This window comes from Mytilus galloprovincialis, chromosome 2, assembly GCF_965363235.1.
Source record: "Mytilus galloprovincialis chromosome 2, xbMytGall1.hap1.1, whole genome shotgun sequence".
NCBI classification, from domain to species: domain Eukaryota; kingdom Metazoa; phylum Mollusca; class Bivalvia; order Mytilida; family Mytilidae; genus Mytilus; species Mytilus galloprovincialis.
Window position 1 is genome coordinate 66,837,051 of NC_134839.1, and position 20,452 is coordinate 66,857,502.

General features: G+C 31.1%; 1 protein-coding gene across 2 annotated transcripts; it reads right to left on the reverse strand.

Annotated features, from left to right (window-relative positions):
• Positions 1 to 87: 87 nt before the first annotated feature.
• Positions 88 to 18,858, reverse strand: LOC143064167 (glycerol-3-phosphate dehydrogenase [NAD(+)], cytoplasmic-like). 2 transcript variants are annotated; one of them, XM_076236801.1, is made up of 9 exons: positions 18,692 to 18,851; positions 16,463 to 16,643; positions 15,142 to 15,282; positions 13,900 to 14,038; positions 13,383 to 13,495; positions 8,804 to 8,924; positions 6,828 to 6,937; positions 5,144 to 5,250; positions 88 to 3,846 (listed from the first exon to the last, which is right to left on the reverse strand). In XM_076236801.1, exons 1-9 carry the CDS (start codon positions 18,730 to 18,732, stop codon positions 3,750 to 3,752), a joined length of 1,050 nt encoding a protein of 349 aa, XP_076092916.1. In that variant the 5' UTR covers positions 18,733 to 18,851; the 3' UTR covers positions 88 to 3,749. The 2 variants fall into 2 exon arrangements, with proteins under 2 accessions (XP_076092916.1, XP_076092917.1); XM_076236802.1 differs by lacking the exons at positions 88 to 3,846; positions 5,144 to 5,250; positions 6,828 to 6,937; positions 8,804 to 8,924 and adding an exon at positions 8,984 to 9,168 and having other exon boundaries at positions 18,692 to 18,858.
• Between the last annotated feature and the right edge of the window lie 1,594 nt (positions 18,859 to 20,452).

The window sequence follows — 20,452 nt, forward strand, 5'->3', positions numbered from 1 at the left end:
TGATGGCAATATTGTTTTGTAATCATGAATTCTGTCACTGGAGATTTTAGCATTTACCTGTTCAATTATGCATAAAAAGTAACTCTCTTTTAAAGTCGATAATTTTATTATCAAGTACTAACAAGGTTAACTATACATTAACAAATAGAATATCAATAACAAATACTTAAACAATCCATAAGCTTATGCTTAGTTATAATATAAAAATATGAAAAATATATTAAGGAATAACTACTGTTAAGGAAAAAGAATAATAAATATTCATTATTCGTTATAATACATGTATTATAAATAATGTTAACAGGCTTTTTATGCAACACTATAAATTAACACTTTGGGACTGGGTAGAACATTACTTTTAATGTAAAAGAAATAAGGTAGTAAAAAAATACCCTTTATAGTATCCCACAAAATGGTTTCAATAATTTCTAGTATAAATGACTGTGTTTGTAATACAAAAATTCTGATATCTGAACTTGCCTATTTTTGGAAGGCTAGTAGACTTTTAAATTTTGCTTGTTAACACTATAGTCTTGTTTCTACCCTTGTTGGCACATAGAAAATAACTACAAAAAAAAAAAAATAAACAAACAGGAAAGATTTCTGAAGGAAAAAGAAATTCACAACTAAACATAAAGAACTGCTTTCCTATTTTCAGAAGTCTAGGAATGAAATAATGATGTGGTTTCAGGGGCAGATCCAGCCATTTTAAAAAGGGGAAGTTCCCAACCCAGAGCAAAGGGGGGTTCCAACTATATGCTCCCATTCAAATGCATTGATCGTCCAAAAGAAAGGGGGGGTGTCCAACCCCCAGAACCCCCCCCCCCCCCCTGGATCCGCCAATGGGTTTTATTGAGATCAGGGTCTTGCATTATAATTAATATGGGATAGGTTTCCTAGGTATCTTTCTTTATAGCTTTCCCACACCTCATAAACAGTCATCTTAAAAGTTTCTAATATTTATAATCTAATGTGTATGTTTTTGGAAAAGGAAGCTGTGAATAACCATTAATAGTATTGGAAATTCAAAAGATATATTGCCCGTGCCTAGCTAATATTGTCTAGCACCATTTTAATAAAACAAAATATAAAAAGTACAACAGATAATTCAAGTTATTTCTCTTTCTGAACTGAAAAAAGGTTTTGATGAAGAAAAAAGATAATTGCATTTTATTTGGTAAACAAACTGTTAGAAAATATTATGCACTTTTAAAAATTCATTACTCTTTTAGACTATATATGATATATGATAATAAATGGCAAAATTAATAACATGTTGATTTCCTTAATTAATAAGCAATCTTTCCATACTAACTATTTAGCAGAGTTCAGTAAATGTAAAATATTGAATATAAAGAAATACCTCAAACTTAAGATTTTTTGTGATTTTCACAGAAAAGCACCATTTAAATAACAATCTAACTGAAATATGTAGAACACACTGTTTTTTGTTATTAACAATTCTCCTAGAACATTAATGAATCAGTGCTGGTATCATTACCAGTTACAAACAGATTATTCTAAATAACATTTAATAAAAGCCTATATATTTTTAAGTTTTGTAAAATACCATTCCATAGTTGAATGTTGAGGACAAGAATTGTGGCTGCTTTTCATAGGAAGTAGAAACATATCAAAATATTGACGGTAGGACAAATGATTTTATTTATTTAGTCTTTTTTACCAGTTTTCATCAACTAAGCTGACTCACAAGAAAAATGGAAACACATTCTAATATTTCATAAACACGAAAGAAGTTGTTCGAGGTTGTTGTTACAATTCAAATTTTTCTATACATAAAAAAAAAAAATGTCAAACACTTATTTGATAAGTAAAGTTGAAAATCGATCAACAACTTCATAAACTACTAAACAATGAAAACAGTCAAAGTAACATGACCTGCATTTCGTCTATAGTAAGAATACATTAAAGCTTATTGTAAAGTTATAATACAGAACCAAGGAGCATGACACAAAAGGACTTAAGAACTAATTTTCTGAATCAGAAAATGCATGTTTAAAAATATCTTTTCAACAGTGGTCAATTTCAACAAATCTTAGGGCCGACATCAAAAGATCGATGTAGGATAAAAAAACTTAAATCAAATAGTTAGAGGGGGGGTTCAACATTACTGCAAGTTTTCCAAAATCGATTTAACATATATCCATAAAGGTAAATCAATTTTTCCCAAATTAAGTTAAGAGGGAGGGGTCAGTGAAAAAACTATGTGAATTAAATTTTTTATCCTACATTGAACTTTTGATGACGTCCCTTATATGAAAAATTACTCCTAAGTCATCAACAAATCAGTATAACTTAAGAACAATTTTAGTCATAAGATTTTTTGGTGACAACAATAACTTATCTTATAATTATTGCACAGAAACAATTTGTAGTAGCATAACTGCCATGTGCCACAATCTAATACCAGAGTTTTCCATAGAACTTGGTAAAATAATAATTATTTGAAGAGGATACACAGAGTAATACAAACTTATTAAGAAATAAATATTTTAAAAATATTTCAAAATTTGCACTGTCAACAAACTACGAACCAATACATACTGTTTTATAATGTATATAAGGCCAACTAAAATTAATTAGTAGATTTTCATCCAAAGTTTTGAAAAAAATGGGGCGGGTGGGAGGATTTTATTTTTAAAATTTTATTCAATTTGAAACCTTCTTGTGGCGTGAACTTCATATATATGCAAGTGTTATAATTACAAAATTTAGCTTATACCATGTAAATGTTTAAACATGTATAAAGAATCGTACATAATTCTTGAATAAACATCTCTGATTTGCAACGCGGACTGTTCTACATGCAATTGCTACTTTAGAAACATATTTTCAGCAAACAGTAAAACCATGGAGAAATTCTCTATTCATTTGACTACCAACTCCAAATTTTTTCTGCTCTCTAAGCGATGGTTTGTAGTCCCCATAAACTTATGCAAATGCAATGGTATGCAGCACAAGTATTATGAATGAAATGAACACTCAAACAAGTGTTGCCAGGAATAGTAAAGTTGGCGCTTTTAAGATTCTCAAGTTATGCAAGAAGTGACGCATATATAATTACATTATAAATGGTATTTTGTGTTTTTAAACAAAAACAATAGCCATAGGTAAATCTAAGGGTTTTCTAGTACACAATGTGTATGTTTGCCGACTTTTTTAACTCTTTTTTTTTCTACCAATTTGTTCCACGATTCTTGCACTTTGGAAATCATTCACAGCCCAAATTTGCTTACACAAAGTCAATGTATTATTAAATAAATCCACAATTTTCTGATGAAAGAAATTTCCAATTTGTGACATACCGCGATTTGCCTTGGACACAGCGTATTTAATACTCGTAACCCGAATATTTCATGCCCTTCTGGTAATCTTTCTATATTCTCCGTAGATGATACTGTCATCATTGAGCAGCAGATTTTGTCAACATAATCGTTTTAAAGTACTCGAAACAAGAAATATGAAAACCGAAATTTTATAAACAGGAAGTTCGAATGAAACGAAATTATTGACGGTTACCGGTAACGGAAATGAACAAAATCCGGAAATCGTAAATTTTGCAAAAAAAAAAAAATCGGGGCGGGCAGGGATGAAAATCTATCAATTAATTTTAATTGGCCTAAGACAACACTTTAAAATTCTGTACTGCTAATAAAAAAAACATAATAGTACATTTGGGCAATGTGTAGAGAAGCAGTTAAAAATTTGTCAATAATGTCTAAATATATTCATATATGCTCTGGATGGTTACGTAAACAATTGATGAACTCTTCTGGTTGAGATTCTCGTAAACAGATATAATGCACTGATACAAATAAAGGAAACCTGAAAAATAACAATAAGTGTGAATAAACTAAATCTAGTCTCTTAAGTATAAGATTTTATCTGAAATTGATAAATTAAATAAGAGTAATCAAATAGTGCAGAAAGGGAATTCTACAAAATATACTGTTTCCACAACATCCCAACTGTAATCATACTTTCTGCAACATCTGTGGGCTTTTGTTTGCATGTTAATGGTTCTATGCATTGTTATTGTATGTGGCTTAAATGCACTGAGGAGAACACCTTTCAATGAAATTGTAGCAAAAGAATCCTTTTCTTCTTCAAAACCATAGATACTGTATCAGTAAAGAATATTCCAATCATTAGTGTCATTCAACTTTTGAAAAATCATACCATACAGTTTCAGGAGAAATTAGAAGTCTCCAATTAGAATGAAGATCTCTATTTGGTTTTTTTTCCTGATCACATCCAAATGTGATTATTTGTATAGAAACTTCCATAAAACTTTGCCAAAAAACATGATCCTGTCAAAGATAAAATTGAGAATGGAAATGGGGAATGTGCCAAAGAGACAACAACCCGACCATAGAAAAAAACAACAGCAGAAGGTCACCAACAGGTCTTCAATGTAGCGAGAAATTCCTGCACCCGGAGGCGTCCTTCAACTGGCCCCTAAACAAATATATACTAGTTCAGTGATAATGAACGCCATACTAATTTCCAAATTGTACACAAGAAACTAAAATTAAAATAATACATGACTAACAAAGGCCAGAGACTCCTGACTTGGGACAGGCGCAAAAATGCTGCAGGGTTAAACATGTTTGTGAGATCTCGACCCTCCCCCTATACCTCTAGCTAATGTAGAAAAGTAACGCATAACAATACGCACATTAAAATTCAGTTCAAGAGAAGTCTGAGTCTGATGTCAGAAGATGCAGGGATCCAGTTTGCCCATAAAACTTTTAAATAAAGTCAAAATCAGTGTATAGTAAAATTGTTTTTTCTGGTTATGGAATTGATATGATCAAATATATTATATGCCACGAATGCTTTAATGGATGATTCAAATTTATTGATATTTTTGCAGGCATGTCAAAAATGTAATCTTTCACATAACTTCCAATCCTCGATATTTTAATCCCTTTCGTGTGAGATTCTAGAATATTTTGAATTGTTAAACATTGAAAAAAAAAATTGAGAAAGAGGAATAACAAGCCTTACTACACAAGGTAAAACTGTGAACAGATGTCAGACAATTATAATAGAGCTCTCATTAAAGAAATAGAGATACTCATGTAAATAATTAAAATAAAAGAAGTAACTGTTAACTTACCTTTCAATTAGATTTTTATCTTTTAACATTTTGAAAATTTCTCTAGCAGCTAAGGGTCCTTGGAAGCTTTGACCTTTCAGTAACTCTTTTTCTAATTGTTTAACTGTCTGAAAAAAAAACATAAATTTTGTCAACTGTTTTTAAGAATTCAGAGCAACAAAAACAGACTTTGTTTAAATTTTCAAATGGTTTAATTATTTTAAATTTTAGCTTTACAACAAAATTATTGACTTTCACAAGTCAATAATGCAAATTTGTATTACTTTAATCTGCCCTTTAATAGATACATCAAAATTCATGAAACACATGGGTTATTCAGTGTGCATCACATTTTTGATGACCTTTCTTCCTTTATAGAATAAATATAAGTCATTCCTTATAATTTTATTCCAAATTCCATTTTTAAGGAGTAAATCATGAAAAAACATTGATGATGTCACAGTCACACCACAAAATTATGTCTATTAGCTGATAAACTCAAAAACTTAAGCCAATCAGAAGACATGTTACATCTCAAATTAAATTATATTAACTTAATCTAAAATGAATAGGAAGCTATGATGTCAAAAACTAATTACCAGTAATTAATTGATAATGACAATGTGCTCTGTCATCAATTAAATTGTAATATTGAGCTGAAATGTTTCAGATAGGAATAAATACTGATAAAAGTCTTAGGAAGCATATTTGATATCTTAACAAGTTGGTGATTACAATGAACAATTTTTATTACTAGCCATGGAATTTTTCAAGCTAAAGAAAATTTGTAACAAACCAAAAAGATTGTAAGTGAATATCTACACACCTAAAAATAAATGAATATGTGAAGCTGCTCAATGGAATAGTCATAAACTTTACTAAAATGTTCTTGAAAAGAGTTTTCCTTTATTACTGCTGCTCATAAACATGATTAATTTTCTCTGTTTTTATATCTATTTTACTTACTTATGGCACCCATGATAGTTAGTCAACATCATTATGATTCAATTTTAAAAGCTTAATTGATTTTTTAGGCAAAATTTAGTTCAATATAGTTGTTTCAGATTAAAATATCACAACATCTATATTTCAACTTAGGGGGGAAATTAAGAGATTATAAACAGCCATGTGTCCGTTATTAGATAATGTGAGGACATTTAATTTTTCATATTTATCTTGAAATCCATCTAAACAGTAATACTCAGAATTATCTTCATTTTGAAAATACACTTCTTCACAGGAAATACTACTCAAGCAATGCCAACGGGAATCTCAAACTAAAAGCAATGTATTGTTTGTACTGAATCAAGTTTACTAAGCAAAATATCTTTTTTTTAATGAAAACTGTAAATTCAAAAGAAACAATAATTTAAAAGAAAACAAATAACTCATTAGAAATAAAAATGCACTTACTTTTCCTTCCTACAAATAACAATGTTAAAAAAGATCTTATTTCTTTTAAATCTATTCAATTTTATTTGTTTTTATCATGTTAGCAACGATATATGTAGGGCTTTTTTGCCAAAATCAATAATTGAAGTTGTATGTTACATAATTTTTACCTAAAATTTAAATTTTGCTGAACAATGGATTGGATCAATATAAAATATTACTTTACCATGTATGTATCTGACATCAGAACCTCTTATTTTTTTTTTGTCAGATTAAAGAAAATAAATCACATGACACCCATGTGACATCTTACCTTATCAGATTTAACAATATGTTCACCTAACATTCTATTCCTGCCACCATGACAGGTTGCCACCAAATCAGATATGCCACAGCTTTCAAAAAATGTAGATCTTTGTGAACCTAAAAAAAAATATGCTGATTGTTCATAGAATATCTGTGTCGGTTCATATCAAACATATATTAACAAAACTTTTTTAAGGTTAAAAAGTTACAAACATCCACAGTTTAATCTCTTTCCAGAAATATTCGCTATGTTTTTGTAAAATATGTGAAAAATTCTTTTTACACAACTAACATTTTCCTCATTTTACATTTTAAAAGCATTTGTATGCAACCTTTCTGGAAACTGCATTAAATAAACTCACATTTTTGTCCAGTGTTAACAATTGCAATAATCAAGGAACGCTAAGATTTCTGAATTACAGTAATTGTATGTATTATTTTTTCAATGAGAAAAACATAATTTCTGGTATAAATATCAAATTCACTTTAACATTACTGAAATAGGACATCATATTATATTATATGTGCAACATTATATAAAATAAAACATCAAGAACTGGACTATTCATTGTGATTAGATATATTTTGAAGCATAAGTGACAGATGTTTTAAAAGGCCTATATTGAATCTGATTGGAGTCAATGGAATGATTTATATTAATTTCTCACTTTATATTAGTGTTGTCAACGATTAACCGGTTAACCGGTCGAACGACCGAATACCGAATACCAAAAACGCTAACCGGTTAACCGGACTTTTTTTCAATTTTGATAGATTTGATATAAATTTGTATTGAAATCAATAAATAGTTATGTTTTATTTTTAAAAAAATGTCGTCGTGGTAATTAATTTGACAGATCAATTGTCCAGTATATTGATTGCTATTGTTAATCCTAAAAACATAAACTTTATTAGAGCTCGGGCAGGATCTTAAAGAAAGATAATTAGTATACATGTTTTTTAACAGTAACTTTAAATCAGTGATGCGAATAAATTTTACTAATTACTTCATTATTTCGTTTTTGATCTAATATTGTGTAAACCTACATCTAATGTGCAACCTTCGTAGTGCTAGGCTTAGTCTTATTTTAAACGAAATGATAACTCAACAATTGTGAAATGCAAACCAATGTGAATGTACTCAATGTATACGTGATAGTACGAGTAACATACTTAAAGAAACAAGCAAACAAAGTAAAGAAACATGTCGTATGGTGACCTATAGTTGTTCATTTCTGTGTCATTTTGGTCTCTTGTGGAAATTTGTCTCATTGGCAATCATACCACATCTTCTTTTTTTAATGATTAATCATTTCTAATTGAGACACTCCACATTATTTTCGGAGACAACAAGAGAAAAGGAAAGAATAATCGGTTTCAGACATATTCAATTCTACTAGATCAATCTGAAGTTGGTACAATCGCTATATAGTTGATACAGTGTATTCGATTATTAGAAGTCAAACTTCGCCATGAATCCTCCCAGACAAGCCTTATAATAACAAAGGACAAACTTTAATTCCATAAGCGTAAATTTATGACTAGGATGAAAGGTTGTCAAATTGACACTCATACCTCATCTTATCTATGTGTAGGGTACTATTGATAAACTTTCAAACACAAACTTAAACTACCGGTTAACCGGTTAATCGGTCGAACGATTATCCGAGTAACCGGTTAGGAAAAAGTGTACGATTTGACAACACTACTTTATATGATTTATATCGATTATGTTTATTTACTAATGAATCACTTATTTCTTCTTATATTGACCCACAACATCAATTCAATCTATAAATCTTGTTTGAGCCAAATGAATGATTTCTATAAATGTTCTCACTATATATATGATAGTTAGTTTCTAGTAATATACTTATTTCACTTCTATTGACCAACAACAACAGTAATTCAAACTATTAATCTAGCAATGCTGTGTAAGAGATAAATGTGTGACCTGACTTGTGTGTCACTAGGATGACAAACCTGGAATAAATATTTCTGAGAATTTGATCATCTCCATCAGTCCCAGCCTGATTACTGCTGCCTTTGTGTTATCTCCATGCCCCAGACCATCAGCTATACCAGCACCAATACCTACAATATTCTGTAATTGTAAGAAGTTATTGATTATTACTAGATAAACTGTTATCATAGAGATATGTCTTGATTATTATTGACCTACCACTAGTGGTTCCTTATAAAGTGACCTAATCACAAACTAATACATGAAAAATAATTAAAAATTTCAAAGTCAATAGACCATGACTGAGGGGGCGGGGCCAAATAATCTCCATGGTATCTCCATGCCCCAGACCATCAGCTATACCAGCACCAATACCTACAATATTCTGTAATTATACGAAATTTTAAATTATTTGTAGAAAATCAAGTTTAATCATTCCAATAAAAATATAGGTATTTGTAAATTCCTGTAAATCTACTAAAAGACAATGTTATTGGTGTTATTTCCTTACCTATGTTTAGTTTAAAATACAAGCTTAACAAATAAAGAAATTAGCTGATGTTTGATGTTACTGTATGATAAAAATAGGTTTTTACGAGACGTTTTACACGCACACAAAAATCAGTCAGCAGATAGTTGAAAATTACACAACTTGATGTCTTTTTTTACAGCATCTGTGTATCAAAGGTTGAGATTTCTAATAATTTGTCAATTTTGCTAGTTTACTCTGACTTCATTACTGTAGGACCATGAAATGGAAATACAATTTTCAATAAAAGTGAAACAGTTCTTAACTACACTTATAACAAAATATATATTTACTGGATCATGGCGGGCGGAAGTGTATTATTTGAAAACTTTTAATTTGTTATGGGGTTGACAGGAAACACATAAATATACATATAAATTAGGCCAGTATCGCTGAAATGATCTTTTTGTTTCAAAATTCTTAACTTGACACCTTCGTTTTGTGTGGAAAACCTGAGAGATTTTCCAAAACGTTCGATTTATATAATCCGGAAATTCAGCTCCGTGAAATTTTGGTAGAGTTCTCTATTTTATGTTTTCTTCCAAAATTAGGTCATCGTTTATCGCCAGCTGGACATTTATCATTTCTTTTGGATATTTTGCATCTAAGAAAAGGTAAGCATTAGTATATATGCAAACATTTCTAGCTGTCAGTGAAATTTGTTCTCAGTGGACCAGTGGAATAGTCTGTCTCTTGACACTAAGATTTATCACAGGCTGAGACTACTATAACACAGAGATTGGTCACTCTCAATTTCCCTTTAAAACCTGTTACTATAAAAAAAAGCTATAGTTATAGTAGTCTCAGTTACAAGTGAAGGCAAGGACTCCCAGGTCGGAATGCTTTTTCATATGTTTTCAGCTGGATTTAATTAATGAGAACTGGAACCTTACGCGAGGAGAAATTCTCACTATAGTAGAGGGGTCTGTAGAAGCTAAACTTAGGGAACGGTCATTGTTTATCAGCTGAGGGGTATGTTCAAATTTATTGAACCCCCCCCCCAAAAAAAAAAAAAATACATTATGAATCACATAATGACCCCCCTCCCCTTACCAACATAGCTTCAAAACTTTGACCCCCAAACAAAAATCCCTATCGATTGCCGTCAGTGAAATTAGCTTTTAGTGGACCAGTGGAATAACCTGTCTCTTGACTGTCAGATTTAACAGGTGAAGGCAAGGACTCCAAGGTCGGAATGCTTTTTCATATGTTTTCAGTCGGATTTAATAATGAGAACTGGAAGGTTACGCGAGGAGAAATTCTCACTTTAAGAAGTAGAGGGGTATCTAGAAGCTAAACTTAGGGAACGGTCATTGTTTATCAGCTGAAGGGTATGTTCAAATTTTTCACCACATAATGACCCCCCTCCCCTTAACACATAGCTTCAAAACTTTGACCCCCAAACAAAAATCCCTATCGATTGTAAGAAGAAATTCTCACTATAGTAGGACATTTCCCAGATCCCAGATAAGGGGTCTGTAGAAGCTAAACTTAATATAGTTATATATGTTCTTGAGAGTAACAAAAACAGTGTGCAAGAGGATTAGATCTGAGTACAGAGGTACATATAGGTATAAAGTTGAAAGGAAAGGGGATTATTCTTTGATTTTTTGGGGAGAAGGATTTTGAAAATGAATATCATATCCACATGTCCACTGAATAAAATAAGTATAACAGATGAAAATGAATATTCAATTTGGAAAATATTACTTCTGGCCCCCCCCCCAAATTATCAAATGGTCATCTAAGCCAAATAATTATGACGTCTTGACCATGTTGAAAGGCTATTTTATTTTTTTAATAATAATGAATATTGATGTAGGCGCAAAACAATTAAATACAGCCATACACAAGCGTAAATTATACATTTATTTTAGTAAAAAATTTACTACTTTTTAGCACATTTTTACACTGATGCAAATACATGTACATGTACTAATACAAATGTATTGATTCAGTGGTGATGGTAATAGACACTGAAAACTTTTTAGTTTTGAATGTTTTTTTCTTCACCTGTTTACCAAGATAAGGTGGAAGTTTGTTCTTATTTCAAGAAAAAGACACTCAGGATGTATTTATTTGTGCATGTAGTGACATCTACTTGCTTTTTACTAACTATTTTTATCAGAAATTTGTATTTTTATATATTTGTATTTGAGTTTTATATACATGTACATAGACATTTTATTTACATATTATCGTGATTATATAATTAATTTACATGTCTATTTTCAGGACCTCCGATCCGTGCACTTAGGCATGTTTGTTTTTGGTGTTCAAGAAGTATATCACTGGATTGAGCTCTCTGTCTAAGTGTATTATTAAAGTGCTTTGCATTAAGCTCAGTGATATAAACAACTAAGGTAAGATCGTTGAAATTGTCTTCACCAGGAATTATTGAAGCAGCATCCACTGAGCATGATTTGTTTAAGATAGATTAAATTATTTTAAATACATTTGAAACAAATACTTTGCATCCAGATAGCCAAATAAAAAAAAGTACATTGAAATATACCAAACATTGCTACCTGGAATATGATGCTAGGTGGTTTTGTCACCTTTTTATCCATTTGCACTATCTACTGAAGAGTCCTGAGTGCAACTGGTTATTCATTCATACATATGGACGAAACGCATAATGCAATCTTGACCATACACGCGACATCGCGGGTCCTTGACTGAATTAAAGAACCTACCCCTTAGTTTTAGCCTGGATTTTTAGAATTCGAATTGTCATTTGGTAAAGTCACACTGATTATAAGGTGCACAGTTATTCCCTGTATAATGACGAAGTTCAGGTGTGATTATTACCCGTGTTTATAGCAAATCCTCAATACACCGTTTGGTTGTGCACCTGACAGAGGCGGAATGTACAGATTATGTAACAGGGATCAGGTAATTTTGTGAAATATACTATTGGAATCGGTATCGGATTCGACCCACAACTTTTTAATTATTGGTAATATTAATTATGTGGAAAACAAAAGGGCCTGAAATGGTGTAATTTTTAATCTACACCATTGTCCTAGATTATTTATATATAAAGTTAAATTCTGCGGGCAGTACTTCGACTGAGCATGCGAAAGCATATAAGACACGAATCGATAACGGTCTCCGAATTTGGATATTTTCTCAAAAATTGGCATTTTCTGTTGTTTCAAAAACAAATTTAGGAAGTACAAAACATTACATTTATACGTCATATCACAAATATTTCTGACTTTGTATGGTTTCAGAGAAGTTTTTAGATAATAAGGACATACTATGTAGATGTGCATATTGACAGGAAATTATGATTCAATTTTTTTCTAGGATTTATGCCCCTTTGAACTTATTTGCACCAATATACTACTGCAACAGTTTGTCATCTCAACTCCTCTGAAATCTCACAACAGAATTTCATGAAACTTTGTAGATAATAAGGACATACTATGTAGATGTGCATATCGACAGGGAATTATGATTTCAATTTTTTTCTAGGAGTTATTCTCCTTTGAACTTATTTGCCTCAATATACTAATGCAACAGTTTGTCATCAAAACTCCTCTGAAACATCACAACAGAATTTCATGAAACTTTGTAGATAATAAGGACATACTATGTTGATGTGCTTTTCGACAGGAAATTATGATTCAATTTTTTTTCTTAGAGTTATTTTATTTGTCCAGTGACAATGTGGGGGCGTGGGGTATGTGAGCGCGCTCACTAAGGTTCTTTAATTTGTGTTGATGTTAATTAACGGATTAAAGCACCGTTTATTTTTATACCATGGCCACAACAAAACTGCATCCTACAAGTTTCATTTATATTTCTATCCACATAACAAAAACCTTGAACTATCGTAGGTGGGGCATAAAAATGATTAAGGCTAAATAGGCTGAATTTCTACTCATGGATGAATTTCATAATTACAAAGTGTGGCTAAGATATCAAATCCATATTGTTCCTTCTAGTAATTCTTAGTATTTTATAACAGATAGACATGGCCCCTCTACAGATCATTTTTAATACATTTTTTTTAGATTCAGAATATGAAGTCTAGCTTAATAAAAACAAAAGTACATATATACCTTAAGAGCACCACATAGTTCCACTGTTGCTTGATCTGTTACTACTGAACATCTAAAATATGGAGTCTCAAACAGGGACTTCAATAGTTCTCCTGTGCCATTTACTGCACATCCTTAAAAACAAGGTACTCAATCTTAAAAGAATCAAAGATTTTTTTAAACGGACAATTTTTCAAATTCCTATCCAATACAGTTTTACTGTGCTAGATGCTTTGTCCTTTCACAACATCAATGGGTAAAACAGTAACTATTATAATTGTTAGAAAAAGTGTTTTTCTTTTAGTACAAGGCAAATCCAAATTCAATGATTTCTCTAGTGGTAGCTGTTAATTTCTGTATCATTTGGATACCACATTTTCTTTTCTATATATAGGTTTTACCGTTTATAAATTTCTTAGTTAAAAACAATTAACTTATTTTTCAAATCTGTTTTTATTTTAAACGAGAAATACTTGTATAGAGAATTCTCATGTTTTAAACCTCTTGAATGAAATTTGCCAGTATAGTACTAGTTTACCTATTGTTGTTTCACAGAACTGTTCCTGGGCTACTTCTCCAGCCAGATTAGCTCCCATCAATGCACAACATTCAATACCTAGAACTTCTTTAATCACATTAGATATCATTCTCATCCCAGAATCATCAATGGACACACCCTAAATATATAATCATGTGAATTAACCTTTCTAAAATTGTCTGTTTATAAATTTTGAAATTATTAAGAAACTAAGGTTTCAACTCCCTCAGGCAAAGTTGACTTTAGATGACTTTGGCTATTTATTTTAGGTATTTTTGACATATAGCTCCTCAACGGTTTCAGTACTTATACATCCTCAGATTTCAAATGTTTGGTTTTGAGCGTTCCTGATGAAGGTAAATCCAGAAAAGCACTTCGGACACATGAAATTATTAAACATGTTGTTTTCAATTTTTAACATATCATTTTAAAAGATCAAATTTAACAGATCTTTGTCATCTACAATTGTAAATTAATACCTAACAAGCTTCATTAGACGATAATCATTACAATATTATGACATTATATTCACTATAAATTTGCTCTCACCCAATAAGGAATTTACTGACCCTACATATAATGTTTTAGGTCACTAGCCCACTAAGTAACTCAATGTAACTAATATTATTCCACTGCATGTTGATTTTGATGGTGAAATCAACATTTGATTGGTTTAAACTATCACACATGACGTCGAACAAAACTTCATATTCCCCTCTGAGTATCATATTCCTCTCTGAACATCATATTCCCCTCTGTAGATTGGGACCTCTTAGTATGACGTTACGCGCGGTTAATGTGCATACCGTTTTGAAGGTGGTTTTATCAAAATAAAAATAGCGTTAGATAAGTCATTACCGTGTTTAAATTTATTCAAGCGTTAAAATAAAAAGACTATTAATTTACTTTTGATTCGTACTGTTTATCAAAGTTTATGCCATGTTTAGCTATTTAAACAAGCAGATAAGAAAACAAATGTATACAAATTAATATAGTATATTCAGTAAGACACATCATAGGCAGTGGAATAAAACATTCATTTCCCTTAGCTTCGAGAGATTTGAAGATTTGTTCACCCTCGAAAAATCACATTTCCCTCGGGCAAAGCCCTCATGAAATATGAATATTCTTGGGTGAACAAATCTTCATATATATGTCTCCCTCAGGAACGGGAAAAAAAATGTATAATATTCCATTCTCACTCTTTGTGAAAACTATGATAGAATGGAAACTGAAAATTACCTTGATAAGAGATACTGCAATAGCTGATGATTTTATTTTTCCTTTCATCTGCTCACAAGTTTTGCCTACAAACTGATGAGGTAAGACAAATATGAGTATATCTGCATCTTCTGAAGCCTTTATCAAATCTGGTATAGCCACCTACAGAAATATCATAAGAATATATAGTACTGGTATAGCCACCTACAGAAATACCATAAGAATATATAGTACTGGCACAGTTATATATATTTGCTTGAATACATCTCATTACAGAAATGAAAATATGGTATGGAATTGGGTGGTGGTTAATTAGTATTCAATTTTTACAGATTTTCAACAGCTCCAACTATCTCAGCTAACATTTGTCTTATTCACTCACTTTCAGTAAAAAAATTATACATATTTGTCTTACAAAAAAATGAATGATATGCACCATGTCTACCAGTTGCTCTTTATGTCAAAATTTCACAATTTTAACAAGAATTATTCTTCTCCTCTTATTGATTGTACATTAAGTCAGGTTAGTGTTATCTCTATTTTTTGCAGTTCATGTTTAATTCTGGCCCAAATGCAATTTGTTTAATCAATTCAAACTTTTCACATGGACAGAAATTTGAAGCAACTGCTGTAGATAACCACAATCAAGAAACCAATGTTCAAGTGATTAAATGAAGCATACTTACAAATCCTATAAGACTTAATTAATCATTCGGTGTTCTCTTGCTTAGATGATTTTATAATAGAATGTAAAGGGTCCATGGTATTATATTTTTTGGAAAACCAGTGCTATGTTAATTTCCATGGTGCTATTTGAAAATTATGGGGAGAACATTGTCATTGTTGAAGGCCGTACAGTGTCCTATAGTTTTATCAATTGGTGACAGGTCTCTTGTGGTGAGTTGTCTCATTTGCAATCAAACCACATCTTCTTATTTTCATATGTATATGCAGTATTTGAGGTTATATTAAATCAACAATACATAGTTCTGAGACTGTCTTAGTATCCTAATTGAGGTTTGATTTATCTGGTTGTCAAACTAAAAGAGGTAGTAATTTTCAAATTAGCCTAAGGCCTCAGAGAGGATCTTTAATAAAGGTTAAAATACAAAGTTGTGGCAATAACTAATATCAAACCATTTGGCTAAATTAGGTAAAAGACATTTTGATGGGATGTGACAGATGTCCATATTCTTTCTTTCCCTTAAAAAAAATGCTTTTTTTGGGTTTGTTTTCATGTCATCTGGAAAATGTAATATTGATAAAAAAAAAATCACACAGTTTTATATTTATATATACATGTGTAAATGTTTGATTAAATATTGTTTATGATTTCACTCACCACATTTTCAGGTATTTTAACACCTGGTAGGTACTTTACGTTTTCATGTTCTGTATTTACTATGTCTGTTAATTTTCTACCATCCACCATTTCCTCATACATCCACATTTTAACACAGGTTTCAAATTGATCACTGCGTTCTTTGGCATTTTTTCCCAGTATCTTAGCTATGGCTGAGCCCCTTTAAAAGGCAATTTATAAATAAATTCATGGTACAAAAGATTTATACATCAGCACTTGATAATGTTTCCATGATTAAATGATATTTAACCAGTTGATGCATTTATCTTGCATTTATACATTTATGTCAAAACCACTTTTACTGTCATGATTGATTTTTTACATGTTTCAAGTTTAATATCAATAATGGTACAAATTATAAACAATAATTTAGTTATTAACACAAATATTATCAACCAATTTTAAGACATCAGACTCTACCAGATTTTACAGACTGGTATTCAGTAAGAATTACCATAAACCAAGCTTGTTTCTATTGTTCATTAATTACTGCCTTTTGGAATCCTATAATAATTCTAAATTTTGCTAACAAAGCTTTTGAAATTTTCTGTATTTAAATTAATACAAACCAAGATAGGACTGTCTAAGTAAATTTTATAAGATAAATTTTTATTGTACATATTAGTCACCTAAGACACCTTGCTTCTGTGCTTTTTGTGCTCATTGGGTTATGTCATGATAGTGTTTACATTTTGACATGATATGCTAAAATAAGCAATTGTAGTCAAGTTAAACAAAAAAACTTGTTGATTGGCCAATCATGTATTGTCTTACGAACAATTACTTTGAAATGACATCAACTGGTAACTGTGGCATTACTCTATCAGAGAGACTGACAGCAATCTGGTTCACACACATACATGTACGAATACAGGAAGCAGGATAAATCACCACACTGGCTTACATGTATCTCCCCACTTGTAATATCCCTTTAATTTACCCCTACCAATCCACCCCACTAACTTTATGAAAAAAAGTAAAATCTAGACATGCTAGATGAATATATAATTTTAAAGTATTTGGCACATTTTTTGGGATTCTGGATCATCAATCATGTCAAATTAAATGCTCTTAAATTTCATACTTGTTTGGCTTTCTTACTATTTTGATGTGAGTGTCACTGATGATTTAATGTAGGCGAAACACGTTTCTGGCTTATCAAATTACAAGCCTGGTATCTTTGATAACTATTGTCATGCTTTTTAGTGCTGTGTGGGACACTAATGCCAGTCCCAGACAATCCATTGATGAAAAGCCAGCCTTCTAGGACCTCATTAAGAAACTTCCCTAAGACGCACAACATTTCAAATAAAATCAAGGTACATGTACATGTGTAAACAGTATATTTGCCCATAGATATACATGTACAACAGGATTGCATCTTTTTTCATAAGTGGGGGGAGTTGGCATTACTAAATTCATCTTGGTTTATCTATTTTTCATGATTGGGGCGCTTTGTCAGACCTTATTCTAGCGAAATTTTAAACCTTTTCATAAGCATGATAAGTGGGGCAAGTTATCCAACCTATTTTCAATAGGATTTTACCCTTTTTCATAAGTGGGGTGAGTTGATATACAAGAGTGGGACGACTTTTAGAAATGTGGGGGGGGGGGGGGGGGGAGTTGGTAAAAAAGTAGTGTGAAAAAAAAATCATGATTAGGTGTGGGCCGATTTGTCATGGATTCAGAAGACACATACTACAAGCAGGAACATATAGATATACTGTTCCCAGCTACAAGGAAGTTTGATTCAAATTACGACAAGGATAAAGAAATATTGTCATCCATATCAATCTCTCTCTTTATCATTTTTTGTGATTTTCAACATTACACTTTGGGACTTAGTAGCTGGCTGATTTCTGTGCATAAGTACAGATGGAGAAACCACAGGCATATCGGTTTCTTATTAAAGTCCAGGGCCTAGTCCAAATAATAATGACGTCTTGAAAGGCTACTGTACTTTTTTGCTTTGACACTTTTCTGAGATGGCCCTAGCTTATCTGGCAAAACAGCCTTTGGACGTTAGATTAATCTCGGACTATGTTACCGTGTGTGCCAAAATGTTTTAGACGAGGTTGTCACATTGACATTGCAGGATGTATGGAGGACAAACGATCAAGGACATCTTTTTTAGAACAAACAATCAAGTATTTTATTGAGAAATAACTCAAATCATTAAAGTATATCTACATAAACATTAATACTCACCAGTTACCAGAGCCAACGATGCAGACAGATTTTTTGGACATCGTTAGCCGGACCGGAAAAAGTACACGATAGAAAAAGTCGAATCGGTTACGGAGAAGCCGATGTACTCGTACTTGATGTGAAAATAAATGTATGCATCTCAATTTCGAAGCCAAGAACAAATGCATCTTATATTTAACATGTCATAAATTACTTTACATACTTGTAAATGAAAGGTAACTTTAAACCATTGATTTTCATTGATTAGTTATGGAAATATATTGGTTAAGAAAAGTTATTCAAAACTGTTCAGGTATGAAAAACTTCATCTTGTGAAGCGTGAATTAAGTCAATCCGGATTTTAATATTAAATACTGCTTAAAAAATCCTAAAGAGTACATATAATTGGTAGGCTTGTCGTTTCACTATCCATTTAATACTATCATATCTTTATTAATATTATTATTATTATTATCAATTTATTACTATTTCATTTTTAGAACCAGGTGCTCCGCAGGGCGCAGCTTTATACGACCGCAGAGGTCGAACCCTGAACAGTTGGGGCAAGTATGGACAAAACATTCAAGCGTGATACAGCTCTGAATTTGGATTGTGATCAAATTTTTGACATTACATGGTTTTTTTTTACACAAAACAAATGTCAAGATTTTACAAATCAATTAAAGATTTCTTCTTCAAACTTTGTAAATCTAAAATTAAATAGTTGACACAGCATAGGTTTCTGACACAGAATGAATGTGGTCTAATGAACTTAAAATATTTTTTTTGCCTTTGAGAAATTCACTATGCTGTTGAATATTAATCCTCTCAAAAAAATGTTTGAAGAAATTTTCTTTTTATTTATGAAATCTGAAATGAGAAAAATTTAAACCCCCCCTTTTTTTTCACATCCCCGTTTCCCTTTTTCCAAAACTGATATCAATTCAAATTTCTAATGGAGTTTGCAACAATAACTACTCTTTTAAATACATCATAAAATATTAAAATGTAAAATAAAGTGCTTGTTATCACTGAATGGTAAAGATTGGTTGGTAGTAAAAGTGAATATACATTGTTTATTGTATAAAACAATAAAAAAAACTTCATCAGCAACATTTTATATTGGCAAATTTCCAATGAAGTTATTTACATAAAGTTATTGGCAAATAAAAATAGAAAATGACATCATAGTCATGTCTGGCAAATGTCCAACATACATTATCTAAAAACATTTTAGATAAGATAAGGAAAAAAAGCTTCATCAGCAACATTTTATATTGGCAAATTTCCAATGAAGTTATTTAGATAAAGTTATTGGCAAATAAAAATAGAAAATGACATCATAGTCATGTCTGGCAAATTTCCAACATATATTATCAACTTCTATTCTATACAAAGAAAGATAACTCCAATTGAAAATTAATTGCTATTGCACAATATTGTGCAATTAGATATTTCTTGCTATTGTGCAATACTGTGCAATTGAAAATTTCTTGCTATTGCACAATACTTGATATGGAATCCTGATTTGGACCAACTTGAAAACTGGGCCCATAATCAAAAATCAAAGTACATATTTAGATAAAGCATATCAAATAAGCCCAAGAATTTAATTTTTGTTAAAATCAAACTTAGTTTAATTTTGGACCCTTTGGACCTTAATGTAAACCATTTGAAAACTGGACCAAAAATTAAGAATCTACATACACAGTTAGATTTGGCATATCAAAGAACCCATTTATTCAATTTTTGATGAACAAAGTTTTATTTTGGACCCCCATT

What these genes read in the sequence shown, in the direction of transcription:
- LOC143064167 (XM_076236801.1), bottom strand. Translation starts at nt 18,732, where the DNA reads ATGTCCAAAAAATCTGTCTGCATCGTTGGCTCTGGTAACTG. An exon ending in TTAAAATACCTGAAAATGTG is followed by an intron (nt 15,283 to 16,462) that starts GTGAGTGAAATC and finishes ATATTTCTGTAG; the next exon opens with GTGGCTATACCAGATTTGAT. An exon ending in TTGCAGTATCTCTTATCAAG is followed by an intron (nt 14,039 to 15,141) that starts GTAATTTTCAGT and finishes TTATATATTTAG; the next exon opens with GGTGTGTCCATTGATGATTC.